The 12,920-nt window shown below is 36.9% G+C and overlaps 1 protein-coding gene across 2 annotated transcripts; it reads left to right on the top strand.

The window, feature by feature from the left end:
- The first annotated feature begins 210 nt into the window (after nucleotides 1-210).
- fut10 (fucosyltransferase 10 (alpha (1,3) fucosyltransferase)) lies at nucleotides 211-12,381 on the top strand. 2 transcript variants are annotated; one of them, XM_012958786.3, is made up of 6 exons: nucleotides 211-706; nucleotides 2,445-2,567; nucleotides 4,290-4,447; nucleotides 6,337-6,610; nucleotides 7,769-8,604; nucleotides 10,621-12,381. In XM_012958786.3, exons 3-6 carry the CDS (start codon nucleotides 4,370-4,372, stop codon nucleotides 10,846-10,848), a joined length of 1,416 nt encoding a protein of 471 aa, XP_012814240.2. In that variant the 5' UTR covers nucleotides 211-706; nucleotides 2,445-2,567; nucleotides 4,290-4,369; the 3' UTR covers nucleotides 10,849-12,381.
- The last annotated feature ends 539 nt before the right edge of the window (nucleotides 12,382-12,920 follow it).

Below are 12,920 nucleotides of genomic sequence, written 5' to 3' on the forward strand. Positions count from 1 at the left end.
AATCAGCAGAGGAAATCTCCCAGTACATAGCCACCTTAAGGTGTGGCCAATTCTTGGATGTTGTGCTAGTACTAAATAATCCAGCAGCAGATTTTAATGAAGGCAAACCAGCAGTTCCAAATTAAAAAAAAAAAAGTGTGTGACAACATCCGCATTAATCACGAAAACTGTCAGCACAAGAGCACTTTTTTTCTCTCAGAACGAGCGCCTTGCTAAAGCAGTGCAGGGAGGAGGGAGCAGGGGAAGGATAGCTGGGTGGGAACTACAGGCAAGAAACCTCAGCGACAGTGTGCAGGGAAAATAAAGAGATAGAACGTGTTTGGGAACTGATTAGTGCAGGGTTGCCAGGGAGGTATTTTTCCACCAAATAAGGCTAGTATTTTAAAGCTGCAATGGGTTTCCAAAGTACAAACCCACCAAGGCATCGTTTGGAGCAAGTTTATAGAGCCTCAGTGGGCATGTACTTTGGAAAACCACCAACCTTTTTTCCCTAGCTAACTGGCCCGCCTCTCCCAGTGCATGTTGGGTAATGTTGTTTTTGTTTAACATTTTCTCTACTGCTAAGGTTAATGTAAAACTACAATACCCACACTGCAACGGGACTGATTACTGTAGAAAGGAGCTCCCTTTACTATTCCTCTTTGCAGCAGTTCTAGCCTCTCAGTCCCAACCTGTCTGTACTACAACCTTCTTCCAGCTGCATTTGGTATGTGATGTGGTTTGTACTACTATGTGATGTGTGTGTGGGGGGAGGGGTGTTCTGGAATTTGTTTATTTAGTTGATCCCTAAACTATAACTCTCAGAGCCTCTTTGAGTTTCTAAGAGTTGTAGTTGAGAATACTCATATTTGTGTCTAGGAATAATGAAGTGTTCTGCAGTTACATACCTCTCAACTGCCTGCTTTATGTGGGACAGCCCTGATTTTTGCCACCCAGCCTGCGGATTTCGATTGCCCCTTTGTTGTCTTTGTTTTCTTGCCAAAGTTGCCAGATGAGACTGTAATTCCTCATATTATATAAAGCACTGCTGTCTGGATACTTAGGGGATAACTAGCACCGTTGGTTTGGGAAGTGGGCATCAACTATGGCTATCATTAATTGTTTGGGCGCCACAGTGTTTTGAAGTTCTCAGTGTGGCATCGAGGGGGTGTGGCCCACAAAGCACGTCCTTTTTTTTTTTTTTTGCTATGCCTTGCAGTTAGTTTTATACCATTTTTTTGATTGGCAGATTTATCAAAATGTGAGTTTAGAGCTAATACATAAAATAACTCCAACTTTCACCCATTGATAAATAGACTTCTAAAAATCCCATAGGAATGAATAGAACGTGGGTGAGTTTTTATGTATTACGGTCTAACCTCACATTTTGATAAATCTGCCCCTAAGTGTTTGGAGGTATGTTGGGTGGCAATGTCTGGGTTTAATTTAGTTCTCTATAGACATTTTTTGGATACCTGAATTTTTGGTTTTTACTGTTAGCTGACCGCAAGTAAAACTAAAATAATCCTGCATGCACTGGGTACAGAGGATATGTCAACATCAATCATCCTAGTATGGCACTGGAAAGTGTGCACAGGGCATGCATAGTGATTTTAGTCTTAAGAGGGCTAAGAGAAGGCATATTTCATATATTTTAGTTATTTAGACATATATTCACTATGATATGCAATATATAATTTTTACGATATTTTTAAAATGGCTTTTGGCTAGTTTTGGGCTGCTTTTATAACTAACTGGTCTGTAAAATTAGACCTGGCAACCCTGGTTAGAGTATGGAGTAAGTTGGTCTGATTTGTTTCTGGGTGCCTGGATGCATATCTGAACTGAATTAATGTGGGTTCAAGCATGTGTCTAAAGTAACTTTAACTACATTATTATGTAGAAAATGATATATTTAAACAATTTGCAAATTGTTTTAATTTTTTATTATTTATGGCGTTTCAGTTACTTAGCTTTTTGTTTAGCGGCTATTTGGTTGCTCAGGTGAAATATAACCTAGCAACCACGCACTGGTTTGAAAGAAAGACAGGAATATGAATAGGAGAGGGCCTACAAAGAAAGATAAGTAATACAAATAATAACAACACTGTAAACTTACAGAGCAATAGTGAATCCTCTTTATTTTTCCCAAACAGAAAGTGCTCCATCGGCCATTTTAGGAGCATTGGAGCATTCTTTGAAAACAATAATGTGTTTAAGTTTCACTTGAAACTGGGTGAAATAGAAAATAATGATGTGATTAACTTCCCCTTGAAAGTATACGAAATAGAAAACAATGATGGGATTAACTTTCCCTTGAAAATGTGTCAATGCTAACCCCACAAGCAATGCCTCCCTGTCGGGATGTGACCTGGTGATGTCATAAAATGTTCTGTCCCCCACCCAGAAAGCAGCTGGCTTTTTTCTTCACCCTCATAATTATATTCTTATTTACATCTCTGCAGGTATGGCCAGAGAAGGAGGTTGAGGACGAGGATGCTTCATAGCAAAGCACCAGATTTGAGTACTGTACCCAGAAATGGTTGTCCAATCTCAAAATCTCCTGGCTAAACAGCATAAGTTAACAGGTACCCATCTTGGCTGTGGCCTCTGCAACTTTGGAATATGCAATGTGTGTCTGTTTTTGACCAAACCTGATACAGTAGAACACCGAATTTATGTCCCCGGATTTAACATTTTCCTGCTTTTTACACCATTTTGTTGTGTATCCCTATGGGCTTTATTTCTGCATTTTACAAATGAATTTCCCACATTTTACACAGTTTTTATCATGTCTCTCCCTAGCAAATCGCTTAGTTTTATGGTGAAAATACAGCTTACTTTAAGAGTTAAAGTTTCCCCCATATCTTGCAATTACAGGCGCCATCTTAATTTATACTGTGCATGCACGCCTATCTGGGAGCGTACAAAATACAGCGAGAGTTGCACAAGTATGGGGAACAGCTGTACAAGGTGCAGGCTTTCGTTAAGAGTACAGATTTTTGTTTTAGATGGAACAATACAGTGCTGTACAGTATTCTTTTCCACATCTTTTTATTAATTTAAAGTGATATTCAAACTTTTAGCAAACACATGCATTAAATGCAAAATGTTTTACAGTACTGTAAAACGTTGTTTCAGTACTTCTGCTAAAACCTGTGAAATAACTCGGTAAAGAAACTGTGTTGCAAATAACAAATTATTCCTGTACTTATTTCCTTTAAATCGTTGACATTTATGTGTCCTTAACACATTTGCCTGATTTTACATTTTTTACATCTTTTTTCCATGGTCCCCTGAAAAACGTAAAATGGTGGTTCTACTGTATATGTACATATATTTGTCAGTTTGGCACTTTTTTCCAACTGAACTGAATCTGAGGGTATATTGTGAGGTATACGTGAGGTATATTTTTAAAGCTGTGAAAAATATTTAGCACCAGAAAAATGTGTGTTATATATTTTTTTTTTTTAAGAACATGATGGCATTATTTTAACCACATAAGTCCTGGTGTAAAACCTCAAAGCCAATTGGACAAATTTAGGAAGCAAAGACATTGTGTCTTGAAATTGGTGTCAAAAGCATACATGTGTATAATGCTAATACCTAATTATAGACCCAAATTTTACACTTTATGCACCAAAATTCATTGCGCAGTTTTATAACTATGCTTTTGTGCTTTTACATGAAAATCTGCCTCAGGTATACACTGACAGACAAATAACATCACTGACATTGCACACTGATATTTTAGTGTTGCATTACATGACCCTTAAAGTGACACTGCTTGGCATCCTTGCACCACTTTTGACCCAACTATGCTTTGCAAATGAATGCTTCTTTTGTTAATTTTGACCAGTTATATAATACTTTTCTTTTGATAAAAGAGAAAGATATGCAAATTCACTGGGGTGGGGGCACCAATATGTAGGGCACTCCCAGTGAATGAAATCAATAATTTTTTTCCACAAGCCATGAGACCAGTACTATTTTGGATAGAAAAATGCCGCAGCACAATCTGGATTTCTTGTCACCTCTAGCTTGGATTTAATTAGACCTTTTATTTGTATTATAACACTGTAAATAATAGAAGTACCATTGCCCCCAGTGTGGGAACCAGTACAAAACTACTAATATTCAGTTAGCCATTTACTGATGGGTTGCTATTTTGCTAATTTGCATGAAATCCTAGAACCATTCCCTTTTTATAATAAATGATGACTCTGCTTCATAAAGTCTGTTCTGCTATAAAAGTATAATAGTTTAATCATTAGTTCTTCTCTTTCTGTATGTTTTTCACATATTTTTAGACTACAGAAGATGAGTATATTGATATTATCAGCTGGAGAGGCTCACTACAGTTGGCAACCACCTACAAAGCAAGTGGAAGATGAATCGAATGTGGGAGAAGAAGTTTTGGATCTCCTGCTTCTTTATCATATTGTTTTTCATATTAGTTACACTCCAGGTAGTGGAATGGATAGGTGAAACATATGCTGCATCAAAACATATTTTATGTACTGTACATACAGGCATGGGACCTATTATCTAGAATGTTTGGGACCTGCAGTTTTTTGAATAAGAGAGATTTTCACACTGCATACCTTATGTCTGCTAAAAACTAATTTCAATAGTTATAATACCTTACTGTATTATTACAGAGAAAAGGGAAATCATTTTGATTAAAATGGAGTCTATGGGAGATGGCCTTCCTGTAATTCAAAGCTTTCTGGATAATAGGTATTCCGTATTTCCTGTACTGTGTTTTAAGAACAGTAAAATATTAATGAATAAAAGCTGCACTGTAGGGGCCAATAAAGAAAATATTTTCTATATGTCCCACAGCGTGCAACCATTATACAGCCATTAGTAAATTTTATAGAGTAGTTTACCCTTCAGTTTAATTTTAGTATGTTATAGAATGTCCTATTTTAAATGGTTTTTATTTTTTATTTCTTAGTTTTTTAAATAGTTTTTAAATTATTATTTGTTCTGCCTTTTTAAAGCTTTCAAACAGGGGTCACAGACACCAACAGCCAAAATCTCAGTGAGGCTATAACTTTATTCGCATTGTTACTTTTTATTCTGCTCAGGCCCTCTCCTATTCATCTTATTCACTCATTAAAGTCACTGACTAACTAAAAGGTTAGAGAGCTGCAAAGGAGGACGTTGAGTTCTGACTTGTATTTTAGGCATCCAGCCTTTATAGATTTGCATAGCCTATCTCTTTACCTAGTTTCATTTTTTAACTGAACAATTCCTTTAAAGCCACAGATTGACCTTAGGGAAAAGCTGCATCACACACATTACGTTTTTTACATTTTTTTCCCCGAGGAAAAACAGTTTAAAAACAGTGTAATATCATCTGAAACGTTTACAGCTTTTCCAGTCGATTACACATTTAAATACATTTATGTTCAGACTGGTATATGTTGCCTGGGAAGATTTAAGGTGTCATATGTGGCTTTACTTTCCTACTGTATAGATCTGTGCTTTTTACAATATTGAATAGGTCCCATGAAACTATACACAATCATCAGTGAACCTGAAAACCAAGAGTATTCTTAACTGTACTGAGCTGATATCATAATTTTTTTCTTTTTGTGTGAATTTTATAAGGTATGTTCCCACTAGTACAGTCGGTCTCTACTGGAGTTATTGTCAAAAGCCAGAAAAAACATATTAGTCGAATCGACCTTTCCTGTTTCTTTAATACATGGGGGGTGTTTAACACCCTGGCTAAAACTAGACGGTTGACCTCTGTGAAATCTTACATATAAAACACGACTCTCCCCTTAAAGGAGAAGGAAAGGCAAAGTCACTTGGGGGTGCCAAGATGTTAGGCATCCCCAAGTGACTTTAATCACCTACATTGTACCCTGTGCTGGTGCCCCTGTTAGGAGAAAACAGCACCAGCCTGGGGTACCTGTAGCAAGCGCTTCCTGCTTCCTTTTCCGGCAAATGCCAGTGGTCGGCGCATGCACAGTAGAGTGTAAAGCTGACTTTTCTGTTAAAGTTCGGCTTTTCACTCTACTGCGCATGCCTGCGCAAGCAAAGCAGGAAGGAGGAAGTGCTGCAGCTACCCTGGGCTGGTGCTGTTCTCTCGGAACAGGGGCACCAGCCCGGGGTACAAGGTAGGCGATTTAAGTCACTTGGGGGTGCCTAACATTTTGGCACCCCCAAGTGACTTTGCCTTTCCTCCTCCTTTAAAGAGAGACAACGAAAAGGCTTACTGCATAAGAAAGTAAACTCCTGCTCTTCAATATCCATTACAGACATACTATGGAAACAATACCAAAGATTTATCTGAGTCTTTCTTCTAAAAATATTAAGGTGCTTTACTGTTGTTATCCTTAGGTTATGGTTGAACTTGGCAGATTTGAAAAAAGGGAAACACAAAGTTTCACTGTCATCGATATTAAGGAGCAGAAGAAACCTTTACTGAAACATATAAAAGAAAAGAGCAACAGCAGATTAAGACATTTGAAGGACAACTATCCCATAATGCTTTGGTGGTCCCCACTTACTGGAGAAAACGGAAGGCTTGGGCAATGTGGAACAGATACATGTTTTTTTACTATTAATAGAACTTACCTTCAAGATCCAATGACTAAAGCCATTCTGTTTTATGGTAAGCATAAAATTATGTATTTGTCACATGGCCAATGTTAATGACCATCACCCCAGCACTTATACTGGGAACATAAGTAAATCTGATTTACAGATAGTACTGTTTGTAAGTCTTAGCTGCAAAGCAGCATATTCAGCAGGGCTGTATTAATGAACCGATACATGGAGAAATTTTAAGTAATGGATGTTAGAGACCTGTGTTGGTCTAATTGGTTGGAAACAGGCCTGCATCTTTACCTTCTTTAATCTGAGTTTTATCTACAAATCAACTCACTGCTTGAAACATGTGACATCATCATAAGCATAGAAATTGTCTTCCCAGTAGAAGGCAAAAGAGCTAATATGAGCCAAGTAAATCAGAGTGTAGTACCAAACTTGACTTCACACATCTAACTTTTATGTATGTACGTAGATATTTATTTATATAGTGCTACGTATGTACACAGAACTGTATGTGCCCATACCAGCATTGAACTGCAGTTGTCTTATTTTTTTATCATGTTAATTGATGCAATATTTTGGAAATATTCTTTTATCCATATAGAAACTGACAGTTTGAAATATGCAAAAGCAATTAGGACTCTATAACACAACCATTATTACTGGTCAGTAATACTGGTTGTTTTTTTAAACACTACTGTAGTTATATAAATCTACTTTGTAGCTATGAAGGCAGCCAATTAGGTTGAAAAGGGCAAAGAAAGCACATTTATACAAGAAATAAGAGAGAAGTTCTGTAGAATATTATAGGTTTAGTTCAGTTACGTAGGAAGATAACCGTTTCAAATGCTATTAATGGCTTTCTACAGAACAAAAGAAAGAAAACCTCTTCCATATGTTATAGGATATTTGTTGTCAAGAAATAGTTTATTTGTAGGCGCTGGATGAAAAAATACAAACTTCAAATCTAAAAATTAAAAAAAAAAATACTATTTGATGCAACTGTTCTTTAAAACATACTAGCCATTGGAAGTCACAGTTTGACACTACTTTTGTCATTAGCAATTAGACATTAGGTGTCACAGTTTGTTTGCACTGACCAAAACTGAATGTTTTGGTTCAGTGTATCTGGAGGCAAAAGTTATACATTTCAAATGTTTTATAAAATTCTTTATGTCTTGTCTACCCAAAGATATTTATTGCATATTTTATTCTTTAGGTACTGACTTTAATATTGACAGCTTACCACTTCCACGTGAGATAAGTCACGAGTGGGCTCTCTTTCACGAAGAATCTCCAAAAAACAATTATAAGTTGTTCCATGAGCCTGCTATTACTTTATTTAACCATACTGCTACCTTCAGCCGACATTCACACTTACCCTTAACAAGCCAGTACTTGGAGGGTCTTCAGGCATTGAGATCTAAGGAATACCTGATATCAATACAGAAAAAAAATTTCCTGAGAAAGAGACTGGCGCCTTTAGCATATGTGCAGTCTGACTGTGATCCCCCATCAGACCGTGATTCTTATGTTCAGGAACTCATGAAATATATTGCAGTGGATTCCTATGGTGAATGCTTACACAACAGAGACCTTCCACAACAAGTGAACAACCCATCCTCTATGGATGACTCACAGTTTCACCACATACTTGCGCAGTATAAATTCATTTTGGCTTTTGAAAATGCAGTTTGTGAGGACTACATAACGGAGAAGTTGTGGAGGCCGCTTAAATTAGGAGCTGTTCCAGTATATTTTGGTGCTCCAAATGTTGAGAACTGGCTTCCAAGCAATAAAAGTGCGATAATTGTGGGCAGGTTTTCCCATCCTAAAGAACTTGCCACATATATAAAAAAGCTGGACAAAAATGACAAACTTTATATGCAATTTATAGAGTGGAAATTGCATGGAAACATTAACAATAAACACTTGCTTTCCACAATCACAGAACGTAAATGGGGAGTGCAAGATGTAACCCAAGATAACTATATTGATGCTTTTGAGTGCATGATCTGTAAAAGAGTATGGGAAAATGTGCGCTTAAAAGAACAGGTAACTTTTTGTACTTTTGTTCTAATATAAAACTATGTCATTCTAGAAAAAATACCTAATGTTTCCAGTGCCAAGTTACATAATATTTAAGCTAGTAGTAACTTGCCCATCATTTCTTCATTTTCAGTGCTTTTCCATTTTAATTTATAAAAGCTGTCCTGTCTTCAGGATAATTACTGGTTGCTCTAAATGAGAAGCCATTCAGTGTCCAAACTGTATTACTCATGTGTTCTGGATTTATAATCCCCAAATGTGATCTACAACTTCTCACAACTCATAATGGCTTTGACTGTCTTGGAGTTAAAACACAAAAGCAGATGAACTGAATGAAATCTATAAAATAATGTACAATGTTCAATCTTATTACTATACATATTTTTCTTAATACTTACTCTTTTCCGAAGCTTATTATCTTTCAGTCCCTGAAAAACATATCAAAATGCTTATAAACACAATAGGAGTCATTTACGACCACAAGCACAGTTGCCTTTTAAAAAATTCCACAGTCAGTCGGAGCCCTGCAGCTACCACCAACACTCCAGGTTTATACAGCACCCTGCATCAATAGGTCCAGCACACTTGTGTGTAAAAAAAAATTTGGCACACATGTCACTTTTGCTCTAAACACAGGAAATGTTAAACCAGACTTATAAAACTTTGAGTGCAATTGCATCCAATTTACATGGACAACTGTGCTAATTTTGACACAACAGGCACTATTAGGTCAGTTGCAACTCCTTCTGGTGAGCGCAATAAAGCTGTAATTCTGGGGGAAAAAATATGATGGGGGAAAAACATGAAGAGCACATTGGAAATTTTTATTTTGCTCACTGCACTTGTAAATGTGGTTGTAAATGATCCCTGATATATGCATTTAGATACATTCAACGTGTATTTCAGCTCCTAAGAAAGTCACTTCTACCTCACCAGACTGGGCTGGCTTCACAATCTGAGAAACACTGTTCTAATCAAAATTAGGAAAAGAGGAATAGAATAAAAAAAAAAACAAATGGCAAGAATTTTAACGTTAAACATATCCAGTCCCCTTAAGCAGGTAAATTCAGTTTCCCTTCTGTGCTTGCACTCTTCTACATACCAGTAAAGGAGAACTAAACCCAAAAGAGGAAAATGGCTAGGAATTACATATTGTGTATTATGTACTGAACTTATTGCATTAGCCTAAAGGTACAGCATATCACTATGTTTTAAGAATTGTCACAGGAGCTCCTTATCTTGGATTTTATTAGGAGTGTTAGTGACACTCACATGCTGTAGGCTCCGGGCAGCTTTTAAGAAGCTAAGTTTAGGGTTTGTCGCAAATTAACAAGCAGAAAATGAGGTTGGCCTGTCATAGAAACTGATGCTAAAGGCCTAATTATCAAATTGATCCCTAAGCTCAGGTTACTGACAGCAACACAGAAAAGAAGATGGGGAACTTCTGGGGCATAATTGGAGCTACAGATCTTTGCTGCTTAAGGGCTGTGGTTGCCTTTGGGTGGTACCGAAGCCCAAAACATAATGTGCAGCATTTCTGCGTTACTTTTTTAATTATGTTTAGTACACCGTTAACTGTTTCCATACCCAACTCTTGCTGCAAAACCTCACCTTTAAGCAAAATATGTGCCTCTACAACATCCTGCCCCAGTTATCCTTCCTTCACCATTGTCAAGTGAGGAAATTTCCCCTTTTTGCTATCCATCTAAAGGAAATATATCCCTCTTGTGATATACCAGCTGTAACTGAACTACAACTTACTAAAAGACATTAGACATGACTGTATATTTTTACCCCCTGCCTGTTTGTAACAGGCCTTTTCACAGTGCCCTGTTGGAGTCTGAACTATCCTCTGTAAATAGTTAGTTTAAATGTATATTGTGGTTTAGTAAAGAAAAACATACATTTAGACAGTTTTCATATGTTATAGCAAATAACCTTGAATATTTTCGCAGTTTTAAATCTAAATGTAAAGTATAATATTTTTCTTAAGTGTTTTCTTTTTTTTTCCACTTTTGACAGGGTCTAACTACTAAGCTATGGAATGCTGAATCATTGCACCTAAATTGTCCAGCCCCTGAAGCATTTTCATTTTTACCAGGTCATTTACTAAAGTCCAGCATGAGAGAAATGTGGAAGCCTAGCTTTGAACAATCCAAGAAAGAGGCAAAGGCACTGCGAACACTAGTTGACAGGAATAGAAATTTTACTACTGTGGAGTTTTGGAACCTTGTTTTTAAATTTCAGTGAATGTTGTACTTTATGCCATTTATGAACATTTTCTTTCCTGTGACTACTGTACTGTTTCTTTTTCATTTTGTAATTTATTTTCATTTTAGAAACAATGCAAATTACTGCCAGCATAATGTCTTGTGTACTGTGCTTGGCAATAGTTCAGTAGTGCAATTTTTGCCTATACAAACGCTTTGCAATAAAATTTCTTTACACCCTAACCTGTAGCTAGGGTTGCCACCTGTCCGGTTTTGATCTGGACAGCTTGGTTTTCAGAAGGGTTGCCTAGGTCAAAACTACCTGCCCAGTTTTCTCAATTTGGAAAACTGGACAGGACTCTCCTAAAGTGGCGAGGTGATCGACCAATCGCAGATCACCACGTTGTAGCCAGCCATGTGTCAATACGTCCCCGCCCACTGACGTCATGCCCCCTCTGGGACCTACAGCCATGGAAAGGTGGCAATCCTAACTGTAGCAGTCACAGATCCCTCATGAGGCAATGGACCAAGTTGTCCACTATTACTAATTAAAGTACAGGATTGTGCTTTTTATAGCTACTCATGAAGCCTTTGCCTTTAACACTAGTGGTCTTATTTACAAAGTTAGTTATAATGACTCTAACCCTTAGGGATATACTTTTTCAAATGCCCTAATGAAAGATTTAGCTGCACTGCTGAATATTTGGTTTGAAGCGTACATGTGGGGTTCCACCCATTTAATCTACAAATGGAAATTGTAATATAATTTCAGTTTACATTTTGGAATTATTTTCAGTTATTTGTAATTTTACTGCTATTAAAAACATCTGTCCATTTTTTATTCCTTGCACAGCTTGTCCTGACTAAAACAGTCAAGAATAGAGCTGTGTTCTGCTATTATATTTCAAAAGTCAGAAGTTGTGACAGAAAATATCATTCTGAACAATTTAATATTCATACTTTGAGTGTAGTTTTTACTTAAAGGCCAGTGAAGCATAGTGGTTAGATACAATAATTTTTGAAGATTGCAAATATCACAAAAATGCTTCCGAAAAAATCTGAATAGTCATGATAATATCGTATTGGCGATCTAAAAGTCACAAAATTTTCATATTGAATGGTCGTAAACGGCGGAAAAACCTTTCTGGCTTTGATCCTTCTGTGTGTGATTTTGGAAGCCTCCCATAGGACTCAAGGCAGCTCCAACCTGGCCCAAGGAAAATCACGATAACGAAGCTTGAATGAATCCAAAACTTTTGTACTCTGCGCGCCAATACTATTTTGTCGTGTAATTTTTGACGCACAGTGCGAAAAATTGTGCAAATTAGTGAAAAAATCTGCGAAAATATGCAAGATACAAAAAAGTCAGATTCGGGCCAATCATACTTTAATAAATCTACCCCATAGTGTCAGCCTGGGTGATGAAGTCATGATATTGTCCACATAGCGAAATAAGTTGTTATTATTAATAGAATTATATTTTTTTTCTATTCCAAGAAAAATACACAAATGTTGCATAATGAATGTAGACCACATTGTAATCACCATAATAAACAAGTAATATTGCATAGAAGACTGAATAACTAAGGGTGCTTTTTGGAATTCATCTGTCTTACTGCTTTTGCAGTTTTGTCTACTAAGACAATGTTCCACTGCAGTAAAGTAAGTTGTTTTCAGATTTTTTTAGTTTAAGCCCCATTGTGACGTTTTAACCTTTGACCAGGGCCCCTCTTGCTGTTCCAATCTTTGTCAGGGCCCCCTTTTGCTCATAAAATGAGTACAGATATAGGGACATATTGGTGTATTAGTCATTCATGCATAGTTCCAAGAACATCTAGGCCAGAAAAGATTCACCACAAATCTAGCATAATTAAACAATAAAGAGAAGAGCACTCAAAAGCAGAATATATTGCCAGTGGTACTTTAATTAGCTGATACATGTTCAGGCAACACAGATCCCTTTATCTAAGTATATAGAAAAGTGATACACATAGTAAATTCAAGTAGAGTCCCAAAAGAAGTAGTTTACCTGCAGAACACACCTAAATGTCCCACCCCTCAAACCATAAAATCCCTTATGCAACCAATAAATTAAACCACATATTTTTCATC

The sequence above is a fragment of the Xenopus tropicalis genome, chromosome 1, assembly GCF_000004195.4.
Source record: "Xenopus tropicalis strain Nigerian chromosome 1, UCB_Xtro_10.0, whole genome shotgun sequence".
Lineage (NCBI taxonomy): Eukaryota > Metazoa > Chordata > Amphibia > Anura > Pipidae > Xenopus > Xenopus tropicalis.